The sequence below is a fragment of the Prenolepis imparis genome, unplaced genomic scaffold (assembly GCF_030444845.1).
Source record: "Prenolepis imparis isolate NDT839.2.m4 unplaced genomic scaffold, iyPreImpa1.0 SCAF_15, whole genome shotgun sequence".
Classification (NCBI taxonomy): Eukaryota; Metazoa; Arthropoda; class Insecta; order Hymenoptera; family Formicidae; genus Prenolepis; species Prenolepis imparis.
In genome coordinates, this window is record NW_028141173.1 from 4,906,386 (window position 1) to 4,927,376 (window position 20,991).

At 34.9% G+C, this 20,991-nt stretch overlaps 1 protein-coding gene across 1 annotated transcript in view; it reads right to left on the reverse strand.

The window, feature by feature from the left end:
* Window positions 1-4,979: 4,979 nt before the first annotated feature.
* Window positions 4,980-20,991, reverse strand: part of L(1)g0289 (plexin domain containing lethal (1) G0289) — a 37,014-nt gene continuing 21,002 nt past the window's right edge. Inside the window, exons 2-8 of the mRNA XM_083055150.1 lie at window positions 11,121-11,545; window positions 10,576-10,938; window positions 10,155-10,347; window positions 9,423-9,632; window positions 8,356-8,739; window positions 7,813-7,949; window positions 4,980-7,502 (exon numbers count right to left, since the gene is read on the reverse strand). Of these exons, the coding sequence (XP_082911276.1) occupies window positions 7,434-7,502; window positions 7,813-7,949; window positions 8,356-8,739; window positions 9,423-9,632; window positions 10,155-10,347; window positions 10,576-10,938; window positions 11,121-11,545 (1,781 nt within the window). The 3' untranslated portion in view covers window positions 4,980-7,433. The remainder of the gene's footprint in view (window positions 7,503-7,812; window positions 7,950-8,355; window positions 8,740-9,422; window positions 9,633-10,154; window positions 10,348-10,575; window positions 10,939-11,120; window positions 11,546-20,991) is intronic.

Consider the following 20,991-nt stretch of genomic DNA (forward strand, 5'->3'; position numbering starts at 1 on the left):
TGTGTGTGTGGGGGGGGGGGGGGATAATATAATAATATAATAATATAATAATTAAAAATAATAAAACGAGCGGATGTATTAAATAATCTTTCGCGGTGACGTTGCATAAATTTTGAGGGGGCGTTTAATGCGGGCAAAGTTTCCCCGTTGTGTTTATGCTATTATAGTCTCGGCTACATAATTTGAGCTCGTCGCTTTCTGTACCGCGCTTGCACAATCGGATGCTGCAGTGAGATGTGTTGTTCGTCGACGGCTGCCGTCTACATCCAAAGTCAAACACGAACGCAGTTGAGCAAAGACCCGAGCTCGGTAGCTCGGTTGAATTAACAATAAGCAAGCAGCGCCCCCGGGGACATTTGTCCGTGTGTTTGACTTTGCATGCGCTACAAAAGTATACCTTACTTTACGAGACGTTCGTTAAAATCCTTGCAATTTACATCTCCTCCGCTCTTTGACGCGCTCTCGAGCGTATGTTTTTTTTTTTTTTTTTTTCCCCCGAGCTTTACCCGAAGCTCTCGAGCGCGCGAGAAACACGTGGAACCCAGCAACGTGTCCCAGCAAGTAATCGCGAACGCAAATGTTTTCCAAAGAGAAGCATATGAATTGTTTATTCCGAAAGCGCTGTCCTGAAAATTTCGCTTCCGAGGTAACGTGGCGCAATATTTTTGCAAGTGGAATTTTATTAGAATTTGTAAAGAGAGATGCGCGCGTAAACTCGACGTATAGCGGAAGATGAAAAATTAATCGACTTTGGCAAACATATTTTCCACGTTGATAAATAAAATTATAATACAGACGCGTTTTTGTGTTTGCGATATAAATATCATTATCACGTTGTACGTTTGTTATTAATTTCATTCTGCCGCGACAAATTGAATTGCAAATTTTGACATAAAATATGACAACTGTTGACACGTTATTAATCTTGCACTTGCAGTTGAATTCAATAGTGATGTAATTGTGCGGGGGAGACATGTGATGAGGCCATATATAATTTTATATAAATAATTTTATAATGTCAATATATACGTATGTCAATTTTGATCAATTATAATCAATATACATATTTACTTTGGTATGATATTTTTACGTTTCACTCGGAGAAGCTTCAATTGCCACTTGAGACATAATCAGCATAAACGTCAGCGACAATATTGCACGTGCCATCGCGTTTATAGAGTCAGCACGATATTCGTAACGACGTAATCGATATCCTGATATTGCGACATCATAAAATATCGCTATCGCAATCCGGGACGTCGCTTCGAAATCCTTCGATAGCGCTTGATGTTTGTAAAGAGACGCGTATGTGACTTGACGAGACGAAACATTACGACTTTCCTTCACAGGCCTGCTTTCGACATTTTCATTTTCTTTATTTTAATACCTTAATAAATTTTACGTAATTATTATAAGCGAAAATATGACAATTGAAGCTAAAAAATATATTCTGCGTTAGATCCTTATTCAATAGGAAATTATTATTTTATTCGAAATTGAAAGCATATTTATTTAAATAATTAATCCTTCAATCAAACTCAGGTTCTATCTCTCGAATCTTATATGGTACTTTTCTATAAAAGGTCTATAAAAGGTTAACAAGTTTATTAAATACACTGTAAAAAAATTTAGTAAATTTACACAAATAATAGGTGTAAAAATTACATGATTAGTCTTGTAAATATAAGAAATCATGTAATTCTACAGAAATTATGTAATTCCACAAAATTATGTAGACTTGTCTTTTATTATGTAAATATATCTTCTTTTATATGGAAACTTACGAAATAATATAATATTTTAAAGATTTTATGTAATTATCTAAATTTTTGTAATATTACTCAATACAACAGTAATATTCTATATATCGTGTTTAATAATAATATGTTTAATAATATATTGTGTTTAATAATATGTTTAATAATACAATCATAAAAAATATTTTTACATTATTGTTTTATAATTTTACATACATATTGTAAATTTATTTTTGCAATCAGCTTAATTACAAATGAAGAAATTAATTTTACTTGTATATACTGCAAATTTACAAACGCGTGAAAATTTACAACTATTATGTGGGTCTTAAAATTACCCACTATAATAGTTGTAATTTTACACAAAACTTTTTTACAGTGTAGAGCAAACAAAATTATAGGATTTTTTCTCATATTTCTGAAAATATTTCCGTAAATTATGTCTGTTTCTATATAATATCGTAGTATATTAGGCTGCATCAATTATAGTACGAAGGTCAAGTGTTCGTAATAATCAATATTTAGCGAGAAATATTGCTTTTTCAATTTTGAATCTCTCCATAATTAAACCGCGAAATATATATCCTCCGCTGTAAAAAGTATCGACGTAGAAGGAAGAAATCCGCGCGACTATAAAAGGTTTTTACGGCGTGATAAAAAGTGTAACATCCCCGATGCACCGAAAAGCAGCGGCTTTTGTCACGTATAGTCGAGGTGAAACGGGATGCGTTTCTACGCGCCGGAAATCCCCTTCGTTGTAGAAAGACTCAATAAAAACGCGAATGAAACCCGGTTTTAAAAATCCACGCGAATAAATCTGGGAAACGGAAGAGATGCCTTTTTTCCTCTCTTTGTGTAATAAAACGATAACATCGCAAATTCGAATAAAATTGCATTTGGTGATGCATATATGTATATATGAAACATTGAGAATAATACGATATTGAGAGAAGGAGAGCTATCTCTTGGCGAGCCATAAATTCAAGACAATCTGAAATTTCTCATAATGATAGAACAGAGATCAGCTAAAACACGCAACTAAAACATCTCGTTGCAGTAAAAAAGGAATTTTTATATTACAAATTACGAGAGAAAGAGAGAGAGAGAGAGAGAGAGAGAAATAATTTATCATACATTCTCTGAGTATCGTTTTATTAAAATTATTTAGTAGAAACTGCAACATACAAATAACAGGAAACTACTTTAACTTGATCATACCATTTGATTTACGTAATCCTTTGCACTTGACAGATTCCCACCTGCCAGATTTGCAAATTCGAGAAAGCATGCTCTTTTCCTTAATTTTACACATGAATATACATTCAATGTAATGTAATATTATTTTAATACATAAAATAAGAGCATCGAATAAGAGAAGCGAGCAAAATCCATCTAAAATCCGATAAATCTACAAATCGTGATACAAATAAACACAAATTACAAATGCGGCAAAAGATATAATTATTTAATCATCTTACGTGCATTCAGCTTTCGCTCGTGCAGAATATTCTCATTATGCCGATGCAATTACATACCTCCCTTTAGCAAGTTCTCGGAAAAGATGAGATAAGACTCCATGAGAAATGTCATGCATATATATCGGATAGTTCGTAAAAAGATAAACCGATTCTACAATTAACATCATTATTGACAGAGATTTTATCGGTATGGAAATAATAGCAAACATCTGCCATCAATAATTCTGTTCTCTTTCTATCATATTATAAATATTAATATATTATATTAATATATTATATAAATTATACATATAATTATACATAATATTAATATATTATATAAATTAAATATATCATATAATGAACTTATTATTAAATATAATTATATATCATATAATCATATTTAATAATAAAATACAAAGATATAATTTTTTTTCGCGAATATATTATTTTCTTATTACTGTTTTTCTTACGGGTACTCGGATTATTTTTTCGCCTTCCTTCTCTAGCGTATTTTTTTCCCCTCTTACATGATTCGTGCGAGAAAAGTCCCCGATGCGACTTGTCAAAGGCTCCGTGAGAACGCATTTTGACATGTATTACGTATCAGTGCTGCACATGTTCTGTATGCCACGACATGCGCTGTACACGATGCATCGAGGGTGCTTTTCGTCGCAGTTTCCTCGTCGCGAAGTTAAGTGGTTTCAGCACGTTGAGCTTGACGGCACAGAATTCAGCGCCGAGGGCTACGACGGTTTGAGAGTACTCAAATACTAACAATGAGAGTAACATATACGAAATATGATGGAGATTTAAGAAGTTGCTTAATTATTTTTTGAAAAAATACGAAAAGAGAGAGCGAAAAAAATTCAAAAAACAAACGATATTTTGTTTAGTAAAGACGAGATGCTGAGAATAATTTAATTTAGAGTTCTTCCTTTTTATCATGTAAAGGAAAATATAAAATATTTATAAAAATATTTATTAATAAAAATAATGTGCGAAAAAATCGCAGTGAGAAATTTGTCGGCTTTCCGGAAATATAAAGGGGAATTTTGATATGCATTTTTTATATATTTCATAAACAGAATTATTATATATAAATGGAACGAAAGTGCAACTACGCCCTCTTTAACACATGTCTGATATTTATGGATATATAATATTTAGTATTAGCGATATTATTTTTATTATATATCATTTTTATTATTTATCATATAAAATTTGTTCGTAACATATTTAACACATATATACGTTTACTCTATATTGATGTTTTTTTATTAATATCAATAATATCAATAAAAAATACAGAAAAATACAAATATATTTTATATATCTTAAATTTCAAAATATATTTTTATTTCTCAACAAATATATATTTGTCTCAATTTAACAATAGCAGTTTTTTAAGGATAACTTTCGGGATTTTATTGTTTGGAATTTATATTATAATGTTTATACGCGATTTGAATTAATACATGTAGGTACGCGATCGTGAATCGTGGTTTAATACATTCAGTGTCATCTGGTAATCGCAAGGTGAAACTGCAGCCTGTTTATCGGCTGAAAGTATTTGCAATATATATAATTTCCCGAAGCAAATTACATTGTAAAATATATTTTCCACTTCTGCAAGTAATTACAACATAGATAGATTTATCGCGTTTTCGTCAAATACTTAACTTTATTCCTATATATTGTCTATTTCATATCGCGAGATACTCTTTTCGGGGAAGGTTTTCTTCTGATAAAAACACACCGTCCGTACTATAATAATTATAATATTTATTATCACAAACTATGAATTAAATCGTACACAATAATGTAAGAAAAACTGTTCACATAATTTGACAATAATTCACTCCAGTTTCCCGTCGTTCGCTCATCGTCGCGATGAAACGCATTGATCGTTCAAGCTTCAACGTGACAATAAGTCGACGCAGACCGACTATTTCCATTTAACGGAATAGAAACTTTTTACAATTTCCCTTCAAATTTCGCAAACAGGACCGAGACGAATCTTTTGGGAATCGGGCCGCGTGATCATCAGCAACGTTTCTCTCGTCGCGATTTACAGTGAGATTTTTTTCCCCTTCTCAGGTTCTCTCTTCGTTGCTTATTTACTATTATACATAATATATCGGTCGAAAGTTTTTACGAAGAAGGCACCCTTTGAAAGTGTGAATTATACACTTAAAATTAGATAAAAATTATATTGCCTCGTAGAACTACTATATACACTCACGATCTATAATAATATTTTAGATGCTATGTAAAATCTTTATATCCCGTGTGCTATTCAGTTTCTTTATCTTTTAGTTTTGTTTGCCGTTTTCATGCATATTATAAAGTGCTCTCTCATGTGTGTGATCTCTTTCAAAAAAATCTCTTCGTAAAATATATCTGTATACATATCTATGTATATATAAATTATTATATGTATATGTGATAACAGTGTTATCACATATACATATATAATTATTTATATATATATTTTTATATGTGATTTTATGTATGATTGTGTATAAAATGCGACGATGAAATTACAGTTTGTACATGCGGCTCCGCAATCCGTTCTCGAAATTATAGATATACGAGGGTAAGTCAAAAAGTAAAGGGACAAATAAAGAAAAACACATTTATTTTAACCTATGTGGAAAATTTACATATCATTTTTCGACATAATCCCCACCAACATCGATACATTTGATCCACTTAATAAGCTTCTGTATTTCATCCTGGAAGAAAGTTTGGGTTGGATGCGTAGCCAGTTAGGCACCACTGCAATGATCCGAAGAAAAATTTTTTCCTCGTAGTGCTTCTTTTAATAAACCGAAAAGATGAAAAGAAAAAAGAAAAAGAAAAAGAAAAGAAAAGAAATACTACGAGAAAACAAATTTTCTTTGGATGAGAAGGTCATTGCAGTGGTGCATAACTGGCTACGCATCCAACCCAAATCTTTCTTCCAGGATGAAATACAGAAGCTTATTAAGTAGTGGATCAAATGTATCGATGTTGGTGGGGATTATGTCGAAAAATGATATGTAAATTTTCCACATAGGTTAAAATAAATGTGTTTTTCTTTATTTGTCCCTTTACTTTTTGATTTACCCTCGTATTTTGGAATGTGTAGCGACAATAAATCAAGTATAATAATTTTAGGAGGAATTTCCGAGCGATTTAAATTCTAAATAATTTCAAAATATATTTCCTTCTTTTTCTCATCGGTTGCTCGAGGAGCTCATCAAACTGTAGTTTCAGCACGCCAGATCGAAAGGTTCGATAATTTTTTTCTTCCTTTTCTTGTTACTTTTTTTTCCAAAACGTTGCTCTCTTCGCCGTGCGAACATTACGTACGTATATAAAACAATTACTGCAATTTGTCTAACGATAAAAAAGAAAAACGAATTCTTAAACAATAACAAAGTGTACCACGTGCTGCTAAGAATCACATAAATGCTCGACGGGCGCGGATACGATCTCGAAAATCGCCCCATGCCTCGATATTATACGATATCGCCTTCGTACGAAGATTGTGTGGGAAACTCGCGAGCGGTTTCCTCTTTTTAACGCCGGCTCCTATCTCTCCGCAGCTTAGGTCATCGATTGTGTTTTGAAGAACGTCACGATTCTCGCAATACATCCCGAAAACATCTAGACTCCACTTGGTACCATCTTCTCGCATTAATTTCGCGTGAATTTATGTCACATTCGAATCGTTCGAAGCTTCGTAAACTCGTCTAAGTTGGGTAAAAATTCATAGAGTAATTTCGTCAGAGATTTTCCGCGGATTAAATTTTGCCTTAATTATATAGAAATTTTAATAACATTCTCGATCGCGTGCGATCTATTATATAGTACATAGTCAAAAATATATACCACAATTCTTATATGTATATAGTCATATGTATATATTTCCAGAGAAGAGAGAGAGAGGATAAAATAGACGCTCTCTTGATCTCTTGTCGTGTTTGTTGGCGTTGAATCGATTTCTCCTCGACGTGTCGTGGTAAACGTCGTAAATGAAATGAAAATGATTGTCCGTATCCCCGCGATTGAGTGCAAAACCTGACGAGTTTCGCGCGTCCTCGCGAGTTCATATATATACGTTTTCTTTTTATATACGCGCAGACTCGGTATATACTCGCTGTACAGTTAATAGGAAGTTTGGTCCGACAGTTTAAATTGACTCTGACTTGATCTCTCCGTCGACATCTCATCACATATGAATGGTCGCGGCTGTGTAACGGGCTTCGCCTCTTCGCCAGCTCCATTGGCTCGGGCGATACTGAAAGACCCGTGATAAATGAGATGAAATAAGCGAGAAATTAATCGATAAGATTTCCTAACAAGAAACAGATGAATCTCAATAATCAATATTCGAATGAAATGAGCGTTGTGTCTCGGAAATCAACAGATTTTAATCAGAATTAATATTCAGTTCTCTCAATAGAATTGATAGTCAGCGAATAAGTAATCAATATTCAAGGTCGATTAATAATAAACACAATAAGCATATGAAAGATCGATAAGCTCACTTGCGTAACGCTATCATGATGTAACAATGCAATTTAATGTATATTTAATTATCTTCTTACCCTGATCAGCATCTGGCCCGATGCACTGTGAGGGTTGCGATAGGCATATGCACCCCAAGCCGCGAGACCTGCTACTAAGGCAACGACAGTAAGAATGCCGATTATTCCCGAAACGCCCATATTCATCTTGTTCGGAGCTGAAAAGTAAACGGAGCAAATTACCCGGTTAATTCGCCTGTTATATTTTTCAAAAGAAAAAGAAAAAATATAGGATCGATTATTTCGTCTACGAATTACGCTGTTGAATCTGTCGAGTTAAAAAATCGCGAAAATTAATCTCAACCGATTTTATGTCGCGCAATTTTATTAACCCTTCTGTCAATGAACGAATACCCAAAGCAATTTTAAAAAATGTTAAAAACCAAGTATAAAGAGCCTTTGTATTTGGAAACGAGAAAGAGCAGTTGTTATATAAAAAAATTATCGCAGTGTAAATTAGAGGGGGGGGGGTCAAAAGAAAAACGTAGTTGGTACCCGGGTGCATTGATGAAAATTATGCATTGACAGAAATATTAAACCGATCGGGACGAACGAATGGCTTACTGGCGATCTCTAAGGGTCTCTCCTGCTTGGCGCTCATCTCGTTGGCGGTGATCGGTTCCTCGGAATGCACGTGACCGTCGTGATCGTATTCCTCGCCCTTGTAGGTCGTGATCTGCGCCGGGCAGCCTTCCGCCTCCTTGATATTACGCACATCGCAGCCCTTGAGCAGCCACTCCTGCCGCTGTCGCGACGTCCCAGTGCTGCACTTGTTGAGATCCGAGCACCACTTGCAGTCGAATTCAGGCACCTTCGTCAGGCAGTCCCGACAGTTGTCGAAGTTCAGGCACGTGGGCAAAGCTTTCAGATAGATGACCGTGCAGTTCATTATGTCCTGCCGGTTAAAGTTGACGCGATGATACTCGTAGATGGTCTTTCGGCGCACAACTGCAAAGCGAGAGATCGGTCATTCGAATTCTCCGGGCTGTGTATTTTTAGATATCTTTAAGTGTCCTTTATGTAAAAATAAAACTAGATGCTCTAAATAAGAGACGGTATAAATATCAAGCTTGTATCTAATGATATCTTTCAAATTTATAGTTCGAGATTTTATTTTAACATTTAAAAAACTCATATAATATAAATTCTCTAAATAAGATATAAATAGAGATATATCACAAACTTGTATATTTATATAGAGTTTGTCTTTATTTATATCTTATTTAGAGAATTTATATTATATGGATTTTTTTAATGTTCAAATAGAATTTGAAAAGTATCTCCATCAGATACAAACATCTCGATATTTATACCGGATGATTCATGACTTTTTGCATGATAACTCTGTTTATATCGTATTTTACACATTTATATGCGCTGTAACGTTCTTTATTCCGAACGTAGATTTTTATAAAATTTACATCGATAATTTTCTATATAAATTGTTTCTGGGAGATTCGATGCTAAGATAAATTAAGCCATCTATCTCTCTCTCTTTGTCGCTGGTCTATCTGGAAGTTTTCCTGCATTTGATATTTAATATCGATGATATGCAGATGATATTACGCGATAACTGCCGCGACGTCATTACGTAACCATCCGTCTATAAACGGTACAAGAGCTGCACTCACAGAATACGGTCCTGTCCATGATATAGGCGTCGCTGAGCCCGACCTTGACGGGATGCATCTTGTCCTCGATGTGCTCAATCACTAGCGGTATCACCGAATAGACGAACACAATGTCGCCGTTCTGATGCAAGGTCACCTGGAAAGTGAAGGCGCCGGCCTCCGGACGGTCCTGCAGCACCACCTTCTCCCATTCGACCGTAAACGCCGTACCTGTCGCGTGTGAGAGAATTCGAAAGAAAATAAATAATAAATATACCTCGTCGCTGCTAGGAGATTCTAACGCGAGCGTTTTGCATCGTTTCTTTGCCACCGGTTATACTTGGCGCATAATTCCGACCCAGTAAATTGTTCCGCTGATTAATCGCTGTTTTGCGACACGATCGGTGAGAAGGAACGAGAAAATCAGGATTCGATGAAATTTTCTCGAGAGTTAAGAAAGAACAGCGGGACAAATTCTTTGTTTAATAAGAATCGACATAAATATTTCGGAAAGCGTGCAAATTTCTTTGAAACACTCGTTTATTATAATAAGATATATCTGCCGTTCTCTTGAAAAAGCTAAAGCGAGCTAAAGTATATTAAATTATCGCGAGAGAAAATCGCGAAAGCGAATGGATTATAGCGATTGGCTTCGTCTGGCGGGCGATTGACTATAGACAGCTCTCGTTTGAAAAAAAAATGCAAAAACGAACGTCCTTCGGATGCTGTTCGTCGGAGAATCCGATGACTCACCGTTGTCAGCGTACTTGACGTAGCTGGTGTTCGACAGGCGGGTATCGAAATTCGCCATGAGCGGTGCAATGTATTGGGTGGCTGCTAACCAGCTGTGCACGTAGTCGCCGGTGTACAGAAAACCGCCGGTGGCGATGGTGATGTTTCGCACGTTGTATCCGTAAAAAGGGAAATCGAACTTCAGCTTGACGGTCTGCAACGCGAATCGCGTGAAATTTAACTTTAGAAAATTTATCCTCAGAAGGGAATCGATTTCGACGATTTCTATCGTTTTTTTTAAATATATATTTTTTATATAGCGAAATCAATCAAAATATATTATATAAAATATTTTTTTTTTTTTACATAAAAATATATATTTCAATTGAATTTCTTGTATGTATAAACAATCGTTATAGAAAGAAAGAAACGTGATTCTCACCGCGGCTCGTCGATGGCTCTTGCTGAGTAGAGTATTGACCCTAAGATCCGGATGATTGTCCATGTCGACCCAGTACTTGTTGCAAATATCGGCATCGACGATGAAGGTGCTGTTGTAATATTGATGCGTGTCGTAGACTGTCTTAGTGATGTTGTTCTTCGCGAGTGTAGTGTTAAGGGTCACGTCGGAGAATTTGCTGATAGAGATGTCGCCGATATCGTCGGTCTTGTCGCCGTTTTCGGCGCCGCTCGTCGCGTCCTTCGGCAAGTCCGTCTCCTTCGTCTGGTTGTTGCTCTTATTGTCCGGCTGCTCCTTATTGGTGATGTTGCGAATCGGCATAGTGCGATTCGGCCAGACCGTCGCCTGCGAACGATTATAAAGGGAGGAGGGGTCATAGATTATTAAAATTTTTTTTTTTTTACCAAAAGTCATAACTAAAAAATGCATTTCTTGCTCTTTGACTGTTATAGACCTTAAGAGCGACTCGTGTGAAGCTCGAGATCATTTATAATTCTCGAAACAACCCTATTCATCATTCCACCTACCACATCATCAATTTTCACCGGCTGCGTCGCCTTCTTCTTGGAGTCCTTGGGGACGGAAGTGACGTCGGCGTCTTTGAGTGGTTGGACAGTTGAAATGGCGTCGGTGGGCCTGAATTGGACAGTGGCTTCGCTGGTCGAGTAAGCCGGAAAATACTTTACGTCGTGCGACGTGTTGGCCGTGCTCGCGGTCGTCGTCAGCTGCGGAGCTTGTTGCTGTTGCTGCGGTTGCTGTTGCTGCTGTTGTTGCGGCTGCGCCGATGATTGATCCTTGGCTGGCTCGTCCTTCTGTTCGGTCTCCACCACCGACTTGTCAGGGGTTGCCCGACGTATCCTCGCTAAATTCTCGCCGTCGATCAATCTGACTTCCACGAATCGATGATCGAACGACGACTTGCTGTTCCATCCAGCGTAATTATAAGAATCATCTGCAAGATAAAAAGAATACGGTCCTCATCGTGGTTTCGAGATCTTGAAGAGCATTGAAATATTTTTCAACGCTGGACAAAGAGATGTGAAGGAAGATTGAAATAAAGAAGACGACATATCCTTCCTCGCATTTAATCATCCGCTGATTTCTAGGTGAGTGATTTATTTTCTTAAGAAAGATTCAGAAAAAATAATTGCCAAATTATTGTTAATCAATTTTTTGGTGCTCGTTTCTTTTTATTATTTGCAATTGAATTTGTATTATCCTCGGGAAAGATGCGCGACATCCGCGCGAAAAGACTCGTCTCGATCTCCGTCCTTGAGCTCGCGCATCGCAATTACTCGATTCTACGCGACTGATTATTGAATGATGACTAGAGCCAATCTATAATTGCGTTACACGCGTGCATTGTCTCGGTTCTCGCCGATGTGACTCTCTCTCTCTCTTCGAGGGGATCGGGTGTCCATTTAACCGACACGTCGACGTCAAGCCTGTCGACGGTGTTTGAGATGAGTGCGGATGAAGCGAGGATTAACCTCGATTTCTCGCGATAACCGAGACGCGGAGTAATGGACAATTTGACGACAAAAGTGACACGGGAGAAAATTTTCGCAATCAATAATCCACCAGATTAGATTCATCGTCAGGATCTTATCTTTACTAGAATGAGAAATTGCTACACGATCATGTGTATATAATATTTTAAAGGAATTTTTATATAACTAGAACAACCCAAGCGCGCGTTACGCGCGCGCCATTCTTTGGTTTTGTATTTAAAAAATAATATTTAAAAAAACTAATATAAAGTTTATTTAAATTCGATTAATATTTTTTTATAAAAATCAGTTGATTAAAGCGTTAATTTACTAATTAAATTTTTAAATATAAATGTTATAAAAAATTAAAATAATAATATGTTGTAAATAATATGTTATAATACCTTATTTTCGATTAATATTTTTGGACAGAAATCAGCTGATAACTGTCAAAAATATTAATCGAGTTTAAAGTATTATAACATATTATTTAAAATATATTATATTATTTTAATTTTTATAACGTATTATTATTTAAAAAATTAATTAGCAAATTAATGCTTTCAGCTAGCAAATAAATGCTAATCAGCTGATTTCTGTCAAAAAATATTAATAAAGCAAAAATTTGCTAATTACATATAGCTTACATATTTATATTTATATTGTGTATGTTATAATTTGCTAATTAAATTTAAGAATAATAACATGGTAAAAGTTATAAAATAGTAATAACGTTATAATACCTTATTCTCGATTAATATTTTTTCTTTCTAAAGCTATATCTTTTCGAACGAATCTCCTTCGAGTTTTAATTAATTATTAATATTATAAGTCATGTATATAGTATCGCGCGCGCGTTATTAGAGTGAAGTTGCCGATGTTTGAAGCCTCGGCCATTACCGAAACGCCGCGAGTATCAGGCAGTTGGAGCTGCGTCCCGCTGTGATTAATTAGTAAGCATAATCGTTAGAAACGATTTCTAACCTTTGTATTGTAATATTTATCAATCGCATATCATAATTTCAACGTTAATATGTAGGCGTAACTGTTTGAAACGCACATTTCGCGAAAAATTCGATGCAAAATCTCTTGCCAACATAACCCAACTTAATCTGTTGTCGCGCGCGCGAATGTGTTGCGAATTCTAGTTTATATTGTTACATTATATTTATATTGTGTATGTTATAATGCGAAATAATAAGATTATTCTAATATATGTATGTAATTCTATTTGTTACAGGTAGCATTGCGATACACAGTGCGATTCACGCGTCGTGTCGGGAGTGCCGTGTAAAGTATCGGGCGATCGTAATTATTCGTATTTTCGCGAGTGTCGTGAGTGCTTCGAAGGAGCAAGAGAGGAGGAGGAGGCCCAGGGAGGCATCGGGCGACATCGGGGCAACTATGAGGTATGCAAAATAAAACATTTTTTCTAAACTGCATTGTTTATGAGATATTCGACACTCACATATGTATCTACATAATTTGAATATTTTGTTTTCAGATCAATGTGCTGTGTACTACAACTCCGCTATTGCACGTATCGGTGAGTGAGAAATTTATTTTATAATATTTCTATAGCGGTAACAGGGGTACATATAATATATATTGAAAATATTAAAATAGTAACATATGTTTTAAATAATATGTTATAATATCTTATCTGCGATTAATTTTTTGACAAAAGTCAGCTCTGATAATTGTCAAAAATATTAATCGAATTTAAAATATTATAACATCCCTTTCTAAAAAGATATAAATATAAATTATATAATTGAATGGATAGATTTGTTAATAAAGTGTAGTGATTAAACTCCGCGATAAAAGGATAGAACGTGTTTAGAACTTACGATGGCGAGAAACGGGAAGTTAGGCTACACGATCGGCCGGATAGAGCAATAATTGGCGATCCGACAGAACGGAGCAAATGCGTAAGCTTGACGTCATAACATAGAACGCACAAACCGGAATCAATCGTCCGGACAGTCATCCGCCATCTCGAGAGACTTTATTTTTCCTTTCGATAATTATATGCGTCTCTAAAGTTGCAAATAACTCTGATTCTTATACTCCAAGAAATAATATTTCTGCCATAATCTTGTTTTTCGCGCAAAGAAGCTATTTGAAAGCAATCGCTCCAATTATATAATAGCTATCTCATTTACGCGTAATCCGCGAACTGGATTGTGATTTTTTACGCGAAACTCTCGCGGATTTAATATTTCACATCGCTGAAAAAAAAATATAAAAGCGTTCGAGGAAAGATATTCCCGAGTAAAATGAATTCAACAGAAGCAGAACGAAGCGGTCGAGTGCATAAAACAGCTGCGTCTCCCACAGTTATTACTTCAATGTTGTTTACTGCAATTGGGAGAGTGCAGGTCGCGAGGAAATTGCGAAGTATGCTAAAAGAGAAGAGAGAGAGAGAGGGAGAATATTGCGACATGCACCAGAAATATTTGTCTTGTTCCAACGTCCAATTTCGAACGAATGTTTCACGCGAAACGTGTGTTTTATTCTTTTATTCCCGGCATCTTCTCTCGATGTTAATAATATGAGGTGGAATAATAGTGAATGTTAAAATTACAACTCATTATTTAGTAATCATAAATTAAAGCAATAACGCAGTAAAAAAAAAAAGACAAATTTAAGAAAGAGCCAGGCACAGATACCTGGCGATGTGACAAAATTTAAAAAAATATTTTTATAGGAATTAAAAAAAATTATTTTTTAATTTCTATTGGAATCTATTCTTTTTAAATTCCTATAGATTTTCCATAGGAATTTAAAAATAATTTTGTTGCTCTATCTGTACCTGGCTATTATTAGCCCATTCTATATCTAAATTTGTACATTTTCCATTTATTATAGCAGTCAAAAAAAATCGTATCATATTTTAAATCGATTTGAGAACGAATCGCGTGAAAAACAAATTTTTTTTCGCTTTTGGTCATTTTAAAAAGATTCCGAAATAAAAATTAAATTATTGCGACACGATCGTTCCAAGATATTAATTAACCTGGTACGGACGAGTACGAGCCTCGAAGATGCTTGTTGCATCCAAGTGCAACAATCGCCGCGTGTCGCAATCTATCGCATTAATCAATATCCGCACGACAGTCATTATACATCCGTGTATTTTACTACTCTTTTTAAGCGCGACGTTATACGCGAATCGGTATTAGCCAGGAACGGATGCGACGAACGCGTTGGCGTCTCGACGCCTCGTATACGCACGATATATTTAGACGATGTGAGTAAAAAAAGTGCTCCGACATCGCCATTTTTACGCCGTAAATAAGCGTGGCTAAGAATAAATGATACGCTTCTCGGAAAATTATTTCTCTCTCTCTGTCTCTAGTAAATGTCAAAATAAGAAAAGCTTAAATAAGATTATCTTAGAAAGAACTTCTATTAATATTTGCGCAAGGTTAATTAATACGGCGAGAAAATCTAAGTATGAATTAAATATAATTTAATTGAAAACGTTTTTTTTTTTTATTAATGAGACAAGATTAAGCAGCCAATATTTTTCAACGATTATAATGACGCGATTGAAATGACAATTATTTTTATCGACATCATATATTTCCGTTCCCCTGCTACCGTTAACTCGAATACTCGGATTATTATATAAAAATAATTACTTTTATACTGTGTATCATTATACCGTCCCGATCTCGGATCATATATGAAGGATACTCGACTTCTCTGTCGCGTTTTGTCTCGCGAAATGGGAAACAACCGTGGCCTTGATAGCGTCAATTAACGCGGAATTCTCGATAAATAAAGAGGAAAAGTATCCAGCATTAGTGCGTATAGATTAGCGTTTTTTTTATTTTACGTCATCCATCATAAAGACGTGAACAAGAAATAAAAGAATCAATTAGAGAGATTAAATTTATAAAAAAATAAATAAATAAAAAATTTTTTATCGGAAGAATTTATGCTCGACACGAATTTTTGTTTACATGAAAAATAAATAAAAATTTTTAGGCAATCTCGTGTGTGCAAAATTCCAGATTCACGTATTGGATGGATTAATAGTCTGAAAAAAATAAAAGTGTCGTTGACTATGAGAGACGATGACCGGTATTTTTATCACGAGATTGCTTTTTTTTCTTTTTTTCGCGAGATTTTCAGATTGAATTACAGATCGAACGAATCGTTGAATATGAAATTTGATTTCCATTGGAGATCAAAAGCAGATACGTGGTATGGTAAAAATAAATAACCCTTCTCCGAAGAGGCCGTTCGCACTTTATCGGGCACGCACGCGCGCCCAATGTGTCCTCGTTCTAAATCTTTTTAAGGAGATTCAACCATTGCGATCGGCGACGAGTCCTTGAGTTCATTCATGACGATTGATCGAATTTAAGCGCGATCGCGAATAAATCATCCGATATCAACGAATCGTTAATTATCTCAAGTAATGGCTCGACGGATGAGAGAGGAGAAAGAAATTTTGAATTTTTAATAATCCCCTTCCCCTCTTCTCTCTCAAATTAATAAAATAATATAATTCAATTGACATTATTATTATTATTAATATATTGATATAATAATTGATATTATATTGATGATATTATTATATCAATATATTAATAATACTGAATTTAAATCTATTCACAAGAGAGCGAAAGAGAGAGGAATTTTCTCTATCCTAATTTTTTCTTTAATTTTCGCACGCAATATGTGTATATGAATAATTGAAAATTTGCGTGCGATCATATGCGGTATTATATTGCGCGACGTTGCAATGTCATTCAAATGTTACGAACTCTATATCTACCTTTATCTGCATCGATCATTTCTTGCGACACACTTTGTTCACCGCGTAATTGGATGCGCGTGAAAGGTTTTCCATGTAATTTGATAATAGGACGCGCTCATTAATTCCATTATACAGATGCGCTTTTTCCGTTTCTCCTTCTCTGTCCATTATTTCCGCGATATTAGGACGGAAACGACAATGTCAATGTCACCCACATTTCGAGGACGTTTCCTTTCGGTTTCGAATGAAATGCACGATGCGATCGCGAATATTTTTATGATTGAGGAAGGAAAGAGAAGGATGAATGGAAGGAAAATCAGAGGAAATCGCTTGATATCGAGGTATATTCGAATATCGATGACGAAGTGTTTTCGTGAGATTCATAACAAAACGGCATTTCAATCGATGATGACTCCATCGAGACTTGCGTCATCTTTTAATTTACCGCAGAAAAATCCGCGGTTCAAATGTCAGATATCGAGAGAGAAAGAGAGAGAGAGAAAGAGAGAGGCGCAAACATATATACGAATCGTTTCCCAATCCCTTCCGGTCACGCTCTTCCGGTGCGAAAATAAAATTCGTTCAACGGTGTCGGGAATGTAAGATAATGGATAATGAGTCGAATTTCAGTTGTCACGCGATCTGTATACATTCAATCTCGTTTTTTGTATTTTATCGAAAAATTTGTTGGTGTTTAATTAAATTAATATCTGACATTAATAATCTGTATACTTACGATATTATATCTTGTATCAATATCTCGAGGAAGATAAAGCACGCGACATGATATACAGTGGCTGTAAAACGATTAATGACAATTCTTGCAAATAATGGACACACTTGTTTTCGCCAAGATAAGTTTCATTAATTATGATTCGCGTAAAACTTGTTTGCCAACAGGATGACAGGAGAAGAATAAGACTAAAGCGACTCGCGAAAGATTCTTAATGATCTAATACGCCAATAATCACCAATTATAGCTATGACACATATTTTGTCTGCGAAACACGTCTCGCACAAAGTTTATTCTCGTTATCTTCTCTCTACTGTTTATTCTTTTCTATTCTGATAAAGTTAGATTACAGGCATTCGTGATTTATCTCTGTATTATAGAAATTGTATTATTTTACGCTCGAATCACTAATTGTTACAAGAGCACGATACCTTGAAACAAATTTTCAAGAAATTAAAAATTTTTTAATATTTTTTTTTTCCTGAAAGAAACATTATACATATTTTTTTTCAAATTTTTTATCGACTTTGTGCTGCAGTTTTTTAAGAAGCAAAAGATGACTGATTTTTAAATGATACGTAATTATTTTTCTACTTATTTTTTCCATTCATTTATTTATTACCTAACGAAATTTAAATAACATATACATATTATTTCATCTAATAGAATTATAAATTATCACTGAATTATTCTAAATAATTCTAAAAATTATTCTATATCTAATCTCATATATATTTTTATATTATACATATCTAATACGACAGTAATGATTGAAAATTCGATGACTTTTCGTCAAACAATATTTAATCAAATCTATTTAACTATTATTCCATTATAGCCATTTCGAAAAAAATTAAATAGAAACCCGAAATAATGGCCGACGCGATTCAGACCGAGAAAAGTGCTCGCCGTTGTCCTAGATAAGACGACCACTCTCGCGGTGAAAAGTTGGATGAAAAGAACGCGAGAGACCGGGTATGCAAATGTCCCGTGACACCAGGTATGCGCGTTTGTGGGTGCTGGAGATAACCCCCACTCTTTCTTTCATTCTCTCTCTTTTTCTCCTTTAACAAACGAGCTGGCGTGGGTCGACTTAAACTCTTGATAGCTGATAACGAAGCAAGTGGCTGAGAGGGTTTCGAGAAAACACTATTGCCGAAGAGTATAAGCGCGAATTTTACGACGGATGATTGAACAATTTAGAGTCTTGGATTCGCGAAAGTGCAGAAACTCGAAAAAAGTGTTCAGGAAGATTGACGCTTCTTCATATAATCTTGAAAATAAAGAGAATCCGTAAAAGATAAAACTTCGCGATGTGTTTGAAGATTTCGGAGCAAATCAGAAACATGAAAGTAGTAGACCTAAAATCATATATTATATATAATATTTATATTTTTTTATCAGAGATACGATTCTAACTTTGATAAAATTCAATTATTAAATATTCCAATTAATAAAACATATAACGCAAATGTCGATATTCAGTATCCTGGATATTTCAATTAAGAGGGAAGGGTAAAAAGGGAAGGTAAACAGACGGTACAAAGATAGAACGAAGTATATCGGGCGATCGTCGAATGCGTCATCTCACGCTATTTGCTTTCGCCAATGCCAAATACGAGCGAGCGTGCATACATTATGATGATCACGGAGACGGTGTTAACACGCAAAAGACGAGGCATATCAACGACTCGATTGAGAATCCAAACAAGACGTCCAACTTCCAGACGTCGCCTCCAACGAGCACAAAACACTCGCCGTACGAGCAGAAAACATTCATATATTCATTGCGAGAATAACATTATCGTGGATTATGTTTTTCTCGTATAATCGCATTTTTATCAAATATCTATTACGTTCTTACACGCCACATTTATATTGATAAACAACATTCATTTATGCAGAGGCGCGGTTATTTTTTCAGATATTTATGAGAAATTGGTATCATAATTAATTAATATTTTTTAATTATCATATGCTATTATTATATATTATTATTATATCATCATATTATAATTCGATATTTTTATTTTTTTATTTGGCTCAAGGAATTCTATCGAGAAAACATATTATAATAAGAAAGGGAAATTCTATAAGAAAAAGAAACATTTTATCTCTATCTTCGCAAATTATACGAGATATCAGAATCAATATCTCGAATCGAATTTCGATTAAAAATATGTTTCAATTTAAAAAATTCTCTCTCTCTCATAAATATTCATTTCTCTTATTAGCAAATGTGTTGAGTTGTGCGAGAAGTTTTCTACATAGTACGCAAAATTTTAGCATAAACAAACGAGATGTAAGGAATCTCAGAAAATTATTCGCGATAAAGTTCGCAACTCATCCCGCTATCGTCGAAACACGAACACATTCTGACGAGTTGCAGGGAACGCAGGTAAAGAAACCAGTTTTTAAAACGTGACTCAACGATTGTCCCCCGTATCATAGGCGAAACCCCATAAAAATAGTCCCTTCTCGTCCAGAACCCGTTCTGGCATCGGCGATTCGCGACGCGAGAAAATGCACGGGTTATTTTAAGGTACGTCGCAGATTCTAAACACACTCATCGTCTAGCACATAAGAATATATACCGGGTGTCCTAGATTCTTTTCGGGTCTAATAGCCACTTGGACCGATTTGAAGGGAACTCTTTCTCGACAGAAATAACGAGGCATCGATATATCCGAGGCACTTTGTACCTGCTGTCTATATTTAAATCTATTTAAAAAAAAAGAAAAGAAATCGAGGGGCAATAAAAAATTGCTTCTTATTTATTTCAACCACTTTATATCAAATTAGGCAATGCCAACTTAGATAATTCTAATCTACAGCTATATTTAGTAATTATTTGCGTTTAGTCTTATCTTAAATTTTATCATTTTGTTCGCGTTTTCTCGTTTTAAAAATATATACTGTAATTGATTCCGTACACAGACACACAACCATATCCGGAATACATAATCGCCGTCCATATAACGGATACTATGCTATTTTTACACGTCGGCAGTTATGTCGGTGATATGGATAAGACACCCGATAGGTTGCGTAAACTTTATCATCCGGAAATGACACTATGGACTAACACGTCCTGCCTATACTGATATAAATATTTTCTCTACCTTTCACGTCTTTCGATCGATCTGCTTTCAGTTTTGCCCCCCCTGCGAGTTTTTATAATTGAAAATGATTCTTCCATATTTGACATAATTTTTTATTCTTAAAGACGAGTAAAATAATATAAAAAAGATTCATCGCACGCATAATTATGTAATTTAAATTATACAACTTTATTCAATTATTTATTTATTTATTACACAACAATAATATATTTTTTTTATAAATAATAAAGCTTGTTGTGCGTATAAAATTTATTTTAAATATTTTTAAAGCAATTTGCA